Source organism: Chiloscyllium plagiosum, unplaced genomic scaffold, assembly GCF_037043375.1.
Source record: "Chiloscyllium plagiosum isolate Xiang-an unplaced genomic scaffold, Cpla_swu_hap1 HiC_scaffold_9, whole genome shotgun sequence".
Lineage (NCBI taxonomy): Eukaryota > Metazoa > Chordata > Chondrichthyes > Orectolobiformes > Hemiscylliidae > Chiloscyllium > Chiloscyllium plagiosum.
Window position 1 is genome coordinate 23,789,839 of NW_028270147.1, and position 16,256 is coordinate 23,806,094.

The 16,256-nt window shown below is 40.5% G+C and overlaps 1 protein-coding gene across 1 annotated transcript in view; it reads right to left on the reverse strand.

Annotated features, from left to right (window-relative positions):
- Positions 1 to 8,393: 8,393 nt before the first annotated feature.
- cnn3a (calponin 3, acidic a) overlaps positions 8,394 to 16,256 on the reverse strand; it is a 102,879-nt gene continuing 95,016 nt past the window's right edge. The window contains exons 5-7 of the mRNA XM_043698852.2: positions 16,100 to 16,216; positions 13,077 to 13,223; positions 8,394 to 9,882 (exon numbers count right to left, since the gene is read on the reverse strand). Coding sequence (XP_043554787.1) covers positions 9,541 to 9,882; positions 13,077 to 13,223; positions 16,100 to 16,216 — 606 coding nt within the window. The 3' untranslated portion in view covers positions 8,394 to 9,540. The remainder of the gene's footprint in view (positions 9,883 to 13,076; positions 13,224 to 16,099; positions 16,217 to 16,256) is intronic.

Sequence of the window (16,256 nt, forward strand, 5' to 3'; positions counted from 1 at the left end):
TCAATGAAAATCGACTGGAAAGAGTTTCTGGGTTTAATTGAGGACACAGTACAGAGGTTCATCCCAAAGAAGAGACTCAGATTCAATTCCCGCCTCAGGCAACTGTCTGTTTGCACATTCTCCCCGTGTCCGGGATTTAAATCTTTCCTCTGGGTGCTCCGGTTTCCTCCCACAGTCCAAAAATGTGCAGGTTAGGTGAATTAGCCATGCTAAATTACCTGTAGTATTAGGTGAAGGGGTAAATGTAGGGGAATGGGTCTAGGTGGGTTGCTCTTCTGAGGGTCGGTATGGACTTGTTGGGCCGAAGGGCCTGTTTCCTCACTGTAAGTAATCTAAAAAAAAGAAAGATTATTGGGGGCGGGGGGTGGGGTAGTGGATTAGATGGTCATGGCTGACAAAGCTAATCAGGAAGTATATCAAAGAAAAAGAAAGAGCCTATAAATTGGCTAAGAGCACTGGGAAATCAAGATTGAGAAGACTACAAAAACAGAGGAAAACAACGAGAGAAATAAGAAAGAAGAGGACCAAATATGAAGGTAGGCTTGTCAGTGATATTGGAAATGATAGTAAAAGTTTCTTTCAATATATAAGAAACAAACAAGAGGCAAAAGTAGACGTTGGACTGCTCCAAATTGATGCAGGAAGTCTAGTGCTAGGAGACAAGGAAATAGCTGAAGAACTTAAATACTTTGCATCACTCTTCACAGTGGAAAACATGAGTAATATCCCATCGATTATGAGAGTTAGGGGGCAGAGTTGAGTATGGTAGCCATTACAAAAGAGAAAGTGCTAGAAAAGCTAAAAAGTCTAAAAATGGATAAATCTCCTGGTCCCTATGGGCTACATCCTAGAGTTCTGAGGGAGGAGTTGGTTGTGATCTTTCAAAAGTCACTGGAATCAGGGAAAGTCCCAGATGATTGAAAAATCACTGTTGTAATCCTCTTGTTCAAGAAATGGTCAAGACAAAAGATGGAAAATTATAGGCCGATTAGCCTAACTTTGGTTGTTGGTAAAATTCTAGAATCCATCGTTAAGGATGAGATTTCTAATTCTTGGAATTGCAGGGTCGGATTAGAACAAGTCAGCATGGATTTAGTAAGGGGATGTTGTACCTGGCAAACCTGTTAGAATTCATTGAAGAGGTAACAAGTAGGTTAGACCAGGGAAACCCAGTGGATGTTATCTATCAAGACTTTGAAAAGGCCTTTGATAAGGTTCCTCATGGGAGGCTGCTGAATAAGGTGAAGGCCCATAGTGTTTGAGCTGCTGGCATGGATTGAGGATTGGCTGTCTGACAGAAGGCAGAGAGTTGGGATAAAAGGTTCTTTTTCAGAATTGCAGCTGGTGACAAGTGGTGTTCCACAGGGTTCAGTGTTGGGCCGCAGCTGTTCACGTTATATATTAATGATCTGGAAAAAAGGACTGGGAGCATTATGGCAAAGTTTGCCAATGATACGAAGTTAGATAGACAGGAAGGTAGTACTGAGGAAGTGGGAAGACTGCAGAAAGATTTAGACAGTTTAGGAGAGTTGTCTAGGAAATGGCTGATGAAATTCAACGTGAGCAAATGCGAGGTCTTGCACTTTGGAAAAAAGAATACAGAACTATTTTCCAATGGTGAGAAAATTCATAAAGCCAAAGTACAAAGTGATCTGGAAGTGCTAGTCCAGGATTCTCTAACGGTTGATTTGCAGATTTAGTTCGTGGTTAAGAAAGCAAATGTAATGTTATAATTTATCTCAAGAGGGTTGGAATATAAAAGCAACAATGTGCTTCTGAGACTTTGGTGTGGTTGAGGAATACCTTTTGACAGGCTCACTTGATCAGTCTACCAAATGTGGTGGCGGATTGAGTCCACCTGAGTGGAGGAGACAGCAAGAATGGTTAAGGCTGGAGAGATGTAGAAAAGGTAGAAGCTGAAAGAGAGGTTAAATAGGAGGTCAAGGGAGATGAAGGGAAACCAAAGTGCAATGAGTTGTTGGAGCAATAGGCTGCAAGGGTAACGGAATGCTGTTTGTGGACCAGGGAGACTGCATGGGAATGGGTGGAGAAGGAGAGACTGCAAGGGAATGGGGGAGGAGAGACTGCAAATGATTTGGGCAGAGGTGGCTAGAGGCAAGAATAAGTAGCAGCAGGTACACCGCAATTCAGGTGAGGGTGGGATAGGAGACAGCATGGCTGCAAGATAGGTGAGATAGAGAGAGGCTTGTTGCAAAGAAGAGATAGCAGTTTTAAACCAGTCAACAAAAGTAACATTCCAATAACTGGATTTGTAATCCAAAGACTCAGGGAATGTTTTGGTGATTTGGATTAAAACTCCATTATGGTAGGGGGTGTTACTTGAGTTTAATAAAATCTGGAATTAAAAGGTGTTGAATGATGACTTGCATTGTTGACGATTGTCATAAAAACCCATCTGGTTCACTACTCTGATGCCATTCTTACCAGGTATGGCCAAGATGTGACTGCAGATTAACAGCAGTGTGGTTGACTCTTAATTGCCCTCTAAATAGACTAGCAACACACTCAGTTTTGGGCTGGCACGGTGGCTCAGTGGTTAGCACTTGCCTCACAGCACCAGGGTTCCAGGTTCGATTCCAGCCTCGGGTGACTGTCTGTGTAGAGTTTGCACATTCTCCCTGTGTCTGTGTGGGTTTCCTTCCAGTGCTTCGGTTTCCTCCCAAAGATGTGCAGGCCAGGTGAATTGACCATGCTAAATTGCCCGTAGTTTTAGGTGCATCAGACAGAGGGAAATCTTTGGAGGGTCGGTGTGGACTTGTTGGGCCGAAGGGCCTGTTTCCACACTGTAGGGAATTTAATCTAATCTAAAAATGCTTAAAGCCTCCAAAGAAAATGAAACCGAAGGACCACCTGGCATTGACCTACACACTGAAAATAACAACAGCAAGCTCAGCCCTGTCAGAGCTGCATAGTCCTCCTTACTAACTTGTGGGAGCTAGAGTCAAAGTTGGGGCACTGTCTCTCAAGATAGTGACAGCTATGTTCTCAGAATCACACTATACCAGGTTCCACACACCAACACCATCCTTGGTTATGTCATGAAATCAGTGCAGCACAGGTGGCAGTGCAGCAGTACAAAGGAGAGAGAATGTTGCTCTGGAAGTCTGCAATGTTAACACTGGATCCCATTAAGTTTCATAGCATCAGGCCAAGCATGAGCAAGGAAACCTCTAATTACCATATACTTCCACACGCTTGCCAACGGATCAGTATTACTCCATAAGGATGAACACTTGGAGAAAACATAGGTGGCAAGTGTCCAAAATGTATTCTGGCTGGGGGACTCAAACACTCATCACCAAGTAGCTCAGCAGCAGCATAATTGACTAAGTTGGTCAATTCCTTAAAAGACAGTTGTAAGACTGGATCGTCAGCAGTTGGTTAGGGAACCAAGAGAGTGAAAAACCATCCTTTAACCCATTCTCACCAATGTGCCTGTCACAGATGCTTCTTTCCATAATAGTACAGGTAAGAGTGCCAACCAGTCCTTGTGCAGAGCAAGTCCAAACTTCACATTCAGGATAGCCTTCAAGGTAATGTGACACTATAACTATACTAAATACGATTGGCTTTGAACAGATCGCACAAGACAATCAGAGGTACTGTGGGCAATCAGCTGCAGCATTTAAATTCCAACACAATCTGCAACCTCAAGCCTGGTGCATTCCCCACTCTAACATCATCAAGCAAGGGGATCTTAGTTCAATGAATGTATAAGGGCATACCAGGAACGGTGCCTAAAATAAGGTGTCAATCTGATGAAACTACAACACTTAGATCACATACATGTTAAGCATGAAAGCATTAAGTGATATGCAGGGTTAAGTGTCTCTACATCCAATGGATCAGATCAAAACTCTACAACTCTGATACCAGGCAAGAATGGTAGTGGACAATTAAACTCACTGACTCTATAAACATCTCCTCCTTCAATCATAGAAGAGACCACCACATCAATACACAAGTAAAGGCTGATGCAGTTGCAAAAATCTTCAGCCAAAAGTGATGAATGGATGTACCATCTCAGCCTCTTCAAGAGATGTCTAGCATTACTGATGACATTCTTTAACCCATTCAATTCATTGCACATGCTATCAAGAATGGGCCAGAGTCACTGGAATCAGAATGTGTTCTGACAATATTCCAGATGTGTGCTCCAGAACTTGCCATGCCCTTAGCCAAGCTATAACATTGGCATTTACCTGACAATATGGAAGATTGCCCAAATATACCCTGCAAATAAAAAGGACAAAGCCAAAATGGCTGGTTAATACACTATTAGTAAAGTGATAGATGACATCAATAGTGCTATCAAGCAGCACTTGCGAGGCAAAAACCTGCTTACTGACACTCAGTTTGGATTCTACCAGGGCAACTTGGCTCTTGAACTCATTACATCCTTGAATCAAACACCGACACAACATGGAGGAGATCTGGGCTTCATTAGCAGGCCAGCATTTACTGATTATCCCTAGTTGCCTTCAAGGTGTAGCCGTGAACTGCTTTCTTGAACCATTGCAGTTAATTTTGCAATGGCTTTCCCAGTTTACATATTTATAGTGTGTAGAAAATGAATGCTCATGTTGTGGCCTTAAATTTAATAGAGGAGATGCTTGTGGATATTGTTGAACTTGAATTCTGCTGCGGTACGTATCCAAATGCCCCCTATATTAACACAAATCATGTTACTATGTGACTGCATCATCTAGGAAGTCTTTGTGAGAATCAAAAAGGAGCCACTGAAAACCAACAAGCACCCCCCAAAAATCATAAAACAACCTTCGAGAAAATCTTAAGGTCATCTCTCGGTGGTGGGTGGGGGGAAAACTCCAATTCCAGTGCTGCAGTATTTCCAGTACTCTCCTCTTATTTGCTCCATGCTGGGCATTCGCAAATGTAGCTAGTTATAATTTCAAATGAGAAAATATTTACCATTCAATTGCAAAGGTTACTTTTTCTGTTACCAAAGCCCAGGTGTGGAAAGAAATAACATCATGCAAATTTATAGCTTAGTACTACTGTACTGAAATTATTTTGTCATTTTGAAGTAAATCAGGAGTCATGTGATTATAGAATATATCACTCTTAATTCAAGATATTCTCAGTTATCATGCAATGGTTGTTTGCTGTGGTAGCTGCAAGGTTCAAGTTTTATAGATGATGTAATATGGACAGGTTTAAAAAGCAGCAGAGCTGGATGAAAATATGAATGACCCAATTGTGTGTAGTTCTCAAAGGTTGTTCATACTGAAATTTCAGTACTCAAATTAGTTTGTAAATAGAACCATGGAGTGCAGAAATGTAGAAAGTATTGAGTACAAAAACCTATACAAAACATTTCAACTCCATTGTGACTGTTTTCCAATTCTCGCCACTGAAAGCATGTGAAGCAGTGGATTAAACATTCAGATAGTGATAAGGGAACAGCCGGGGCGCACAATTTATCTCCCTGGCTCTATGGCAATAAAGGCTGGCCTAGCAGCAATGCCAATATCCCACAAAAATATAAATGAAAATTACTTTGTTTACTTCTGTTGTATATGTGATTATGCCTAGGTTTGTAGATGAACAGGCTATACTCCAATTCGTTTTGCCCTGATAAACAATGTAGCCACTCAAGTGTTCACTGCTACAATTTACCATGTGGGAACCAATTGTTCTTACAGTTACTAATACACTATTTAAATAATTAATTCATCATTAAGTATTAGCTTCTAAAAAGATAAAGCTTTCTCAATGCATCCACACTGCAGTTTGCGAAAATAACTACATTCAGGTTCTAGTTAAGCATAGCTTCATTTAAGATGGCTGTTGAAAAATCTCAACTAGTCGATAAGCTATCTGAGTACTTGGGTAGACAGGATGCAGCTCTCTTCAAAAAGCTAAAATCAACGTTCAGAAATAGGGAGGTGGTGATCCTGTGACATTCTTATGTTCTATTTGAATATTTAAATAAGCAATGGGAGCATGAATCGAGCAAATTACCTTTGACCTTTCCCCAGAATTCAATAGGATTATGGATGCCCTGATTTTGAACTCAACTCCACTTTCTTGTCTGTGCCATTAACCTGTCACTTTGCAGATTCAAAATGTGTCTAACTCAGCCTTTAACATATTCAGTGACCCAACTTCCACTGCTCTCTGGGGTACAGATTTCCAAACATTACCTCAATCTTCTGTTTCAATAGGATCAGTTTTCAATTGTCTAGGAATCAAAGTTATAGGCCTGATGTGTACGTTTCCTCATTAAGACAAATCCTTTATCCCAGGAATCCGCCTAAGCCTTCTGTGAACTCCCTCCAATGCAAATATATCCCTCCTAAAATAAGGAAACCAAAACTGTATGCTGTACTCGAGACACGGACTCAAGCAAATTTGGGCAGCACAGTGGCTCAGTGGTTAGCACTGCTGCCTCACAGCACCAGCGACCCGGGTTCGATTCCAGCCTTGGGTGGAGTTTGCACATTCTCTGTGTCTGCATGGGTTTCCTCCAGGTGCTCTGGCTTCCTTCCACAGTCCAAAGATGTACAGGTCAGGTCTATTGGCTATGCTAAATTGCCCATAATGTTAGATGCATCATTCAGAGGGAATGGGTCTGGGAAGGTTATCCTTCGGAGGGTCAGTGTGGACTTGTTGAACCAAAGGGTCTGTGTCCACACTGTAGGGAATCTGATTTTTTTTTTTAAAAATCGATATCCTCTACATTTTAGTACTATTTATAATACTTCTGTATTTCATTAGGTGGAAAAGCTACTGAGCATTGTGAAAATCTGATCTGACACCATACTGGATTTACCAGTCAGTTTGTCTAAGTAGTGTAGAAAAAGGTCTTCCAGGTTGAGTGTCCCTATGCTTCTCCTCCTCCCACCCCTAAGAGTCAGATCATGTCGCTTTTCTTCCCAGGATATTGACATTAGTAGTTCAATGTTTGCAATGAATGCTAAATTATTTTGCACTCATACAAAATTTATCAATGATATCAATGCATTTATTTTTCACCAAACGCACAGACATAGTAAGTTGGACAGTAGGCCATCCAGCACTTCAAGTTTGCTCTGCCAGTGTGATCACGGCTGATTATCTAAATCAATGTCCTGTTCCCACTTTTTCTTCATATCTGTTTAAACTCTTTATAGAATTAAATCTTTCACCTTCTGCAAAACATTCAATGCTTTGGCTTCAACAACAGTGCGGCAGAGAATTTCATAGCTTACCAGTCTCTAGGTGAAGAAATTTCTCACACCTAAATGGCCTACCCTGAGTCCTTAAACTGTGACCCCAGCTCTGGACTTCCCGGTCATCCGGAACATCTAACCTGCAATTAACTGGTTTAGTCCTAATAGAATTTTATATCTTTCTAGGAGATCTCCTCATTCTTCCAAACTCCAGCAAACATAGACCTAACCAATCCAGTGTCTCCCTATATGTCAGTCCTGCCATCCTAGACATGCATGGTACAATTAAGATTTCAGACTATGTGGCATTTCTGGCCTGTACTTTATTTAATTATTCAAATGGTGTTACTGAGTGAAATACAGGTATGGCACCTCAAGTAAGACTATGTTGGGACAGAAACCATGCTAATCGGGGCTCAGTGGTTTGCACTGCTGCCTCACAGCCAGAGACCCAGGTTTGATTCCAGTCTCGGGCGACTGTGTGTGTAGTTTGCACATTCTCCCCATGTCTGCATGGGCTTTCTCCCACAGTCCAAAGCTGTGCAGGCCAGATGAATTGGCCATTGTAAATTGCCCATAGTGTTCGGTGCATTAGTCAGAGGGAAATGGGTCTGGGTGGGTTACTTTTTGGACTTGTTGGGCCAAACGGCTTGCTTCCACACTGTAGGGGCATCTAATCTAATCTAATCTAATCTAATCTAATCTAAATTTCGAGACACAACAGTTTTCACTGGCAAACTCTGTTGCAATATTGTAACAGTCCCAAATCAGATGCTCTTCCAAATGATAAAACACGCAAATGCATTAAAATTTCGTTTAGGAATTAATAGATCTGAAACATTTAAGATTAAATGTTCTGGCCCTTAAGAGTTTGATTGGAGGAGTGCATTTGAGATTCACTTCAGCAATTAAATCAATAACTCACTTTTAATCAGCAATTATCGCAAAAATCAATCTTGATTATATATAAAATGGAAGGTCAGTTAACACTTCTTTATAATAAGAACATATCATTTGGCTCAGTTACACACAAAATAAATTGCAATTCATACTGAAGTAGAGTATTTGCTTAGGAATTAATCAAATTTAAATAAAAAAGTTGCACTATACTGTTCTTCAATATGGAAGTGTTCCAGAGCCAGAAGCAAAAAGAAAAATAAGCCAAAAAGGATAGACAATTATTACTAAGCAGACATGTTGTCTCTATAGTAAATTTTATTCACAAAAATGAACCATACACAAAGACATTTATGCCAAAGAAAATGGCAATAAATACAAAAATGAGGAGAGATTCCTACATGGATAAAATATGGCACATAAGTAAAATACATTTAATCTAGAGCAAAAATGGGAAAAAAGCACTGCATTTCATAAAGTCCCTTTTTAGTACAGAAAGCTGTTCAATCAGGTAACTTTGCAAATTATTCCGGTCACTTTATTTGGTTAAACATAATGAGAAGAATGATTTCAATTTTCAAATACATATTTTTGCCTCCACACAGACAACATCCCAATGGTACTAAACAATGCATTACATTGAGGTGTATTGTTTTAAACTTAAACTTAAACTTATTACCCTACATATTGCATAACTAGATTTTTGTCTTAAAAATTCAGGACGTAAAGGTTTAAGGCGGGATCAGATTTTAAGATTTGTAGCCCAGTACTTTAATTTTGATCCCATTGTAGTTTTGAACAGGCCCTTTTCTTATTTGCAGCTGTCATGTGCCGTTTCATTTCTAACCTTAGAAGAAACCATTATCCACGAACAAGACATTCTTCATAGTTTTTATTTTACGTTGTGCATTTGAAATGGAATTGGTCCCATACAAAAACAGTTATGAGAAGTTAGAGCAAAACTTAAGACTAAAGGATATGACAAACAGCTGGCTGTAAATGCAGATTTAAAATGGTTTCAGCTCTTAATATTTGAAACTACATCATAGCTGATAGCAACTTGGTGTAGCAAATGTAGACTGTGTTTCCTCCCAAAACCCAAATCAAACATACTATGCAAGATGACAGCAATTAAAGTCAAAGCAACAATTTTTAATTGTAGAAAGGTGCCAGGTATTTCTAAATGCTGATTTTAGTTTTTTTCTTTTAAGTCCAAGTGAAATAGAATTGTCTCCAGTAGTTAGAAGTGGTAATTACTGTCACCAGCAAGTGGCAAGTAAAAGGGATAGAAAAGCAAGACAGCAAATACTGCTTTTATGGATTAGCTGTGCAGAGAAAAAGGCAGCAATCCAATCTTTTGGACCTTTAAATTCATGGAAGACTGTGTAGCAAAACCAAAGCTGTCTAGCTAGTTCACAAAAGGCATAATGGGTCATAATACTGCTTTTTAATAATCAACACCGTGATCGGAATAGTCACCACGGTAATCTCCTTGGTACTCATCCTGATACTCTAGGGGATAGTCATCAGGGTATTCACCTTGGTAATCTCCATCACTGTATTCTGAACCATTTGTTCCCTGGCTTCCATTGTGGATTATAGGCTCAGTTGGTGTGGCACAATATTTGGAGTCGTACACCTGCCGTCCAAGGCCATATACAGTCATGCCTGTTTGAGAGGCCCCTTTATTAGTGCCCATCTGCAGCGATATTGTCGAAGTATCACATTTCTCTGTTGACACCTTTTGGTCATAGATGTGTCTTCTGGTACCTGGGGCTGTCATACCAGCCTAGAAACAGTAGAAGACATTGGAATTATGCATACAAACATGGCATCAATATAGTTGTGAAATAAGTGGTAGCCACAACTATGAACTGCAACATGAACATACTGGCAGAAAAATCCATGATTGCCAAAGCTAGAAATACAACATCTGAATTTTCCCAAATTCCCAGACTTAGGTGCAAAAGTATTCTGCCATCAATCACTGCTTTTCATAAATAGTTCAATAAAACATTGTGTAAAGATTACTTAACACACTCACGCACACAATCATTTCGAAGCTTAAATGTTTGGAATGGAGCTCTCAAAAGATGAGTAATCGCACATTAGGCTTTGAATATAGCATCATCATGACTGTCATTGGAGTCTATTACAAATATATAAACTTCAAAGGATTCAAATTTCTTGCTGTCCAAGAAGCTGTAATAAACCTTGGGATGAAAGAGTGGAAGAAATCCAAACAGAAACTGAGCACATTACTAACAGCGCATTTTCCCAGTTTAGCAGCGCTTCTCTTTGCAGGCAAAGGAGGTGAGGTGGGAGGGTGAAATCTAAATGAAAGAAATGGCTCCAGTTAACTGCCATCATTATAAGCAGCAGTATCAACCGCCTGGAGACTGACCAAACCACGAAGGATTGGAAACAATGTTTTCAGGCACGCAAAGACCCTTCAGCACTCATATACAGTAAATACTCCACTTCAGCTCAATACAGTAAAATCTACACTTACCTGCAAAGAAAATTGCCTTACAGAGTTGGACCGAAGGGTCTGTTTCCGTGCTGTACATCTCTATGACTATGACTCTAAAATGCCCAATTCACATCATTCCCTGAAACATAAAAATTCTAACACCATCTCAAATTGGAGACTGCTCGGGAAAATTAAAACTCATGTGGCAGGGGAACATGCGAGTTGGATGCAAAATTGGCTATGTGATAGTAAGTAATTAAGGTTATGGCCAACAGGTGTTTTTGTAAATGGAAATCGATTTCCAGTGGTGTTCCACAGGGGTCAGTATTAGGTCCCTTGCATTTTTGCTTATTAATTTATCATTTAGACTTAAACATTTTAAGCATTATTTGGAAATTTGCATATGACAAAATTCATCATGTGGTTGATAAAAAAGTGGGTAGTTGTTGACTGCAGAATATCAATAGTTTGGTTTCATGGGTGAAAAAGTGACAATGGAATTTAATCTGGAGAAGTACAAGGTCATGCATTTGGAAAAGCAAATAAAGCAGAAGTGGGACGGTGTTCAGATCAGTAAGGGGGAGGGGGGAATGAGCCCTTGCAGTGTATGCCCACAGATCCCTTAAGGTAGCAGATAGGTGATAAAAGATGCAATATGGGATGATTTCCTTCATTGAGTGAGGTATTGAATATAAAGCAGGGATACAATGCTGGAACTAAATAACACTATGGTTAGGCCACAACTGGAGTTGTGTGCAGTTTTGGTCACCATACTCAGGACGTATGTAACTGCTTACAGTACAGAACAGGGGAGATTCACAAGAGTGTTGTTAGGGGTTGAAACCTGCAACTATGAAGAAAGATTGGATAGACTGGGTTGTTTTTCTAAGAACAGAGGCGGCTAAGGAGTGAATTAAGTGAGGTGCACAAAATAATAAAGGGCTTGGATACAGCAGACGGGTGAGTCATATTTCCTCTAGTGGAAAGGACAGGTCAATTACTCGGAGGCACAGGTTTAAGACGATTGGTTGAAGGATTGGAGAGAACAAGGATAAATCTTGTACAGAGAAGGTGGCGGGTTTCTAAAGTTCACTGTCTAGTTTGGTGATTGATGTGAAAACCCACAACTCATTCTTAACAAAAGCCTGGATCCACACTTGAAGCACTGTAACCTGCAAAGCTATGGACCAAGTGCTCTTAAGTAGGATTAGAATAAGTTTATTTAGATGAGACACATACAGCCTGAACAATCTCTTTCTATATCATAATTTTTCTATAGTTCTATAATACATCAACTATAATACATAACTTGCATTTCAAGATATCTCAGTTAAGCTGACAAAGCTAAGTCAGAATTTTAGTTTCACGTGTTTTGCAGGCACATAAATCACAACCCTGATCACAACATAGATTGATCAGAGTTAAAAATCACACAACATCAGGTTATAGTCCAACAGGTTTAATTGGAAGCACTAGTTTTCAGAGCTCCGCTCCTTCATCAGGTGGTTGTGGAGGACGCAATTGTAAAACACACAATTTATAGCAAATAACCTGGTATTGTGTGACTTTTAACTTTGTACACCCCAGTCCAACACCAGCGTCTCCAAATCATGACTATATTGATCAGTTTTTTTTGCGGTCTGAATGTTAGGTGTGGACCATACATGCATCATTTTAGACAGGATTATACTTTAAAAATGAGACCGACATCTCCTACACAATAAAGCTGCAGAATGGAATATAAATATATGCAAATCTCACAAAAATTAAATACTAATTAACAAAATCATCATTCTTCACCTTTCCCTGCCTGACAGCAAAGTTCCAATTTCACTGAAGGATTTCACCATTCAGCAGTAATTATCACAGTGTACAAAGAGGAGTAATGTGCACAGCCCTCCTTGTGGGGGGGGGGAAAGAGGGTGCAGGTTGGGTAAGGAAGTTACCAACTGTTCATAAGGTCCAGATGTGTTGCACTCCAATGACCGGAACAGTTTAAAATTAGACTGAAATCAACAGTCAGCAAGTAGAGCAGAGAATGTAGCACCAGCAATTTCCTACTTGCTCATTTGAGTATGGAGTGGAGAAGTCTCTGGAGCCATCAGGATCCACAGCTCAGCAGCTTTTACACTTCCTGCATCATTTGCAAACATTCAGTTCTGATGAAGGGTCACTGGAACCAAAATGTTGACTGTTTCACAGATGCTGTCAGACCTGCTGAGTTTCTCCAGCAGTTTGTTTTAATTCACAAATCTAGTTTTGTCAATGAAGATTCCTACCAAACATCTAGTATCAACAGCATCATCCTTCAGTGGTTCTTATTGCAAAGAGTGGGAGAGCAGATGCTGGGATAAAGAGACATCTTGGTGTGAAAGTAAAAAGCAGTTACTGAGCAGGTATACAGAAAGTTTGTAACAAAGAAAGGTGTATGCACCATGTTATTCAAAAGTGGGTTGCAGTCAGTTTTAACTGCAGCGTGTCATAAAACTGAAACACACTGGGTAACTTACCTGACTGGCACCTTTGTTTGTTCCCATCTGGAGGCTTATGGTTGTTTGATCGTAAGGTTTTTCGGTATGAGTCTTCGGATCATAAAGGTGTCTTCTAGTCCCATAGGCAGTCATACCTGCTTGGCTAGCACACTTGTTGGTTCCCATCTGAAAACAAGTAAGTTTGTTTAATGTTACAAAAAAAGAGAACATGTGCCTTAATACAAGAATGTCATCTACATCTCAGTTGAATTCAGACAACATTAATCTGATAGCAGGATTCCAAAGAACCATGTCTGGAATTTTGCTGAGCCTGATCCACTGGTCAGAAAACCAGTAGGGGGAACTCACTGAATTTCCTCAGGGCAGAGTAACAGAAGAGAGTGAAAGTAGCCTGTCAGAATCAAGTGGACATGAATGGGCATCCATAAAATAAAGTCCATGCCATTGCCATTGTCACCTGCAAGAATGGTGGCAATGGATAGCAATGCATCTGTCAGGTGACCAGGCCATCACCTTGGATCCTCCAGTCAAATGGTGGCACGGAAGGGGGTGGCAAGGTAGGAATAATCAACAACCATATAGATCAAAACTGAGGAAACAGATCTGACATCAGTGCTTTTCAAAGATTTTCCCCCTATGTGCTCACGTTCAGACTTTAAAGAATGGGATATTTTTGTTTGGTGGTGGTGATGGAGATGGAGGTGGAGGAAGAGTGATGACAGTAGAAAGATATTTAACAGCCTTCCTTCTCACAGGCCTTTTTGCATCAGAAATAAGGCCTCAAAGTTTGATCAGTTAGGCTACGCCCATTACTAAACGAGTACTGTGCATCAATATTCACTAAAGAGAAGGAATTGGTTGAAGATGATCTCAGTGAATGGAGTGTCAAGTTTCAAATCAAAATTTCTATTAAAAAGGAAAAGGTTTATGCATCTTAGAAGGTATTATGGTAGATAGGTCCCTGGGTCCCGACAGAATCTGAAAATATGGAGGGAGGCAAGAGACCAAATTGCTGGAGCATTGACAAGACATCTTCGTATCCTCTTTGCCCACAGGTGAGGTCCCAGAAGACTGGAGGATAGCCAGTGTTATCCCATTGTTTAAGGAGGGTAGCAGGCTAATCCTGGAAGTTACATGCCTGAGAGTCTCACGTTGGTGGTAGGGCAATTATTAGCAAAGATTCTCAGGGAGAAGATCTACACACATTCAGAGCAAATGGACTTTAGCGATAGACAGCATGGCTGTGTGTGGGGGTGGTTGTGCCTCACTAACCTGAACGAGTTTTTTTTGAGGTGACAACAATTAATGAGGGGAAAAGCGGTTGATGTTATCTACATGGACTTCCGTAAAACCTTTGACAAGGTCCCTCATAGCAGACTGGTACAAAAGGTGAAGTCACATGGTATCAGTGATGAGCTGGCAAGATGCTTACAGAACTGGCTTAATCACAGGAGATAAGAGGATAGGGTGGAAGGATACTTTTCAGAATGGAGGGCTGTGATAGGTGGTGTCCCATGGGGATCAGTGCTGGGACCTCTGCTGTTCGTGATCTATATAAATGATTTTGAGGAAAATGTAGCTAGTCTAATTAGTAAGTTTCCAGACGATACAAAGATTGGTGGAGTTGCAGATAGTGAGGAGAATGGTCACAGGATACAGCAGGATATAGATCAACTGGAGGCATGAGCAGTAAAATTGCAGATGGAGTTTAATGTAGACAAATGTGAGGTGATGCATTTTGGAAGGACAAGTACAAGTTGAAAAGTTTATACTGAATGGCAGAACCCTTAGGAGTGTTGATATGCAGAGGTGTGCAGGTCCACATGTCACTGAAGGTGGCAGTGCAGGTAGATAAGGTAATAAAAAAGACCTATGGCATTCTTGCCTTCATTGGAAGAGGCATTGAGTAGAAGGATAGACAAGTTATGATGCTGCTTTATAGAACTTCAGTTAGGCTACACTTGGAATATTGCATAAGGTTCTGGTCACCACACTACCAGAAGAATTTGGATGCTTTGGATAGGGTACGGAAAAGGTTTAACAGGATGTTGCCTGGAATGGAAGATTTTAGCTATGAAGAAAGGTTGGATAGACTGGGTTTGTTTTCACTGGAACGGAGGTTGAGGGGCGACCTAGTAAAAGTTTACTAGATTGTGAGTGGCATGGATAGAGTGGAAAGTATGAGGCTCTCTCCCCAGGGTGGAGGAGTCAATTACTAACAGACACAGGTTCAAGGTGCGAGGGACAGGGGATGTTAACAAGAGATTTGCGAGGCAAATTGTTCACACGAAGGGTGGTAAGTGCCTGAAATGTGTTGCCAGAGGTGGTGTTGGAAGCTCACAATAGCAGCATTCAAGAAACACCTGGACGAATATATGAAGAGGAAGGGAATAGCGGGGTACAGATCATGTAAGTGAAGACAGGTTTAGTACAGAAGGGCAAAATGGGGCGATGCAGGCTTGGATGGCTGAAGGGCCTGTTCTTTTGCTATATTGTTCTTTGTTTGTTACTACAAACATACAAGGATTTTATAGGGCTTTGTAACTATTAACACTTGAGCAGAGCAATGCAGCCACAGTGGCTAGCTTTGAGCGCACCAGGGGTTAAAATATTTTTTATTCATCAAGGACCCCTCGAGATTTTCTTGTGGGCTACATTTTCATTCTCCCTAGCTCCTTTATTAGGTGATACAGTCACTTCTTTATATGTGCTAAGAGTATTTGAACTCACTCAGAAGCAGAATTAGGAGAATTTAAAAAAAACATTACCACACAGTTAAAACTCAAAACCATACCAGTGCATTTAAATTGGCATATGATAAGAAGTACAAGTTAGCAACAATTAAAAAAAAAGACAGCAATACACAAAATGCCATCTCTGTAAACATGCTAACTATGCACTGGGGAGGTTACAGGTGTACAATTGCATGTTTATTTCTAACAGTCACTGGACTCCCCCCTTGCTTGATCTCACCTTTTCCAATGAGCTCTGCCCCACTGGGAGAGAGAAATACCTTGCAAATGCAAATAATCAATGGTTACCTGAAGTCCAATTACACTTTGTCCAGCTTTCAGTTTTTCCTCCTTGAAGTGCCTTTCCTGTTTATCTGCATATTTAACGCCAATGTCCATTCTTGTGTGAAAGCCTTTCGTTTTTGCCTGCTCAAAAGAAATCAAATATGGTGACATTAAATTCAAG